At 52.1% G+C, this 1,622-nt stretch overlaps 1 protein-coding gene across 1 annotated transcript; it reads left to right on the top strand.

Moving 5' to 3' along the window:
* Positions 1–421: 421 nt before the first annotated feature.
* Positions 422–1,444, top strand: DQ04_00121020 (hypothetical protein; the record flags this gene model as incomplete). Its single annotated transcript, XM_009308197.1, has 1 exon — positions 422–1,444. One exon carries the CDS (start codon positions 422–424, stop codon positions 1,442–1,444), a length of 1,023 nt encoding a protein of 340 aa, XP_009306472.1.
* Positions 1,445–1,622: the final 178 nt, after the last annotated feature.

The raw sequence follows: 1,622 nt of genomic DNA, 5'->3' as shown, positions 1-1,622 counted from the left end.
ACTGATATGGTCCGTGTTTCAGACCCCTGGATTGACGTACAGTAACATATCCTCTGATCGGTGCTGGTTGCCCTTTCCCTCCCCTCCCCTCCTCTCTCTCTTTTTCTGACGGCGCTGGAGTATGCTCCTGTGTTTCTGCTGCAGGTGTTGTCGGTTGGGCCAGCGGTGTGTTTTTGTCCCTGCAACCCTATCTCGCAACCCCGAGAATTTTGTGTGTTTTGTACTCCTTCGATGTTTATTTAAGTTGACATTTTCTCTGGGTACTTGAGTTTCACTCCCCTTGCCGTGCTGTGGTGCGTTATTTTTTCTGCTTTTTTTAATTGTCTTTTTTTCATTGAGGTATGGTCCTGTGTGACACGGTGCATTGTTTGTTGAGGAAGGTAACGTCGTCGGCACGAGTTTATTCATAAAGTAAGGCTCAATGTCTCTGTTTGACGACGATAGCTTTAGCTCTTCGTCTTCGTCTGGTGGATTGCGAGGTGGAGAGGGATCTTGCAGGGATAATGATCAGGAACTAACTGTTTCTTTACCGATGGGTGCATGCGGAAAGAATGGGATACCTGCGTCGGCCATGCCGATTAAAAATGGTGGAGTGTCGCGCTTTACTCTGACTGCTGAGGAGAACAAGCAGGCTGAGGAGCGAAGGCGTATGCAGGCCGGCAGTCGCTCGATGCTGCGCAGTGAGGTGGCAGCAGCTTCGAGTAGTGGTGGTGTCGGGTCAGGACAGGAGCCGAGCCGATTTCAAGCCTCCATTGCCGAGGCGCTGCAGCTGCGTAAGGATGCTCGCGAGGTGGTGCTCTTGCGAAGAATACAAAAGCAGAGGCGTGAAGAAGCAAGTAACTCAGAGCTTGTGGAGAAGGATCTTGAGGTTGGTGTATTTGTCACGCCACAATATATGGCGGCGTTGAAGCGGCAGAACAATCGGCAATGCGCAACACTATCGAAAGCGCCTAGCGTCATCGAGGACGGTGGTGATGCCGCTGATCCACTCGAGGCGTACGTCCGGCAGCTTGAAGAAAAGCGGTCGGCTGTTGCTGTGCATTCCTCGTCGACAGCGACAGATGTACTCCATGACGACTGTTCTAATAATGACGACACGGGATTGAGGACGCACATGGCGCGGAAGGTCCCGTGTGACAGCAGCAGGTGTGGCGCGGCGTCAGAGGAGACTCAGCATGTTGGCACACAAGCGGAGCCATCCACATTGATACCAATGCCAATCACCCCCGTGCCATATGCTGACAATTGCAAGGTTGAACATGTTGACAACAGGACGGGGCAGTCAGTGTCGCTACCGGCCGCGCCACACAACGCGGCGCGCCTCGACGAGGTTATCCATGAGGCGAGGGAGAGTCGCAAACGTCGTCGCGCTGATCGTCTCTTCATGGAGACAGCCGCCAAAAGATTCAATGAGCGTGCCTTGGAACGTGTGGAGGCAAGGTGACCGAGTGGGAGCCTGAACGACTTTGTTTTTATCTTGTGCTTGGTTTGCTGGCTTTAAGTCGTGTTGCTTAACCTGTGATTCTTGTTTTGCTGCGTTCATTTCTCACTTGTTTTGCTTTGTTTTGTTTCGTGTTGTATCCCTCTAGTGTAGGAAACTAATTGCAGTTGGACTCTGCGAC

The sequence above is a fragment of the Trypanosoma grayi genome, assembly GCF_000691245.1.
Source record: "Trypanosoma grayi strain ANR4 Tgr_12_V1, whole genome shotgun sequence".
In the NCBI taxonomy this organism is placed as follows: domain Eukaryota; phylum Euglenozoa; class Kinetoplastea; order Trypanosomatida; family Trypanosomatidae; genus Trypanosoma; species Trypanosoma grayi.
This window is presented reverse-complemented; position numbering and strand designations above follow the sequence as displayed.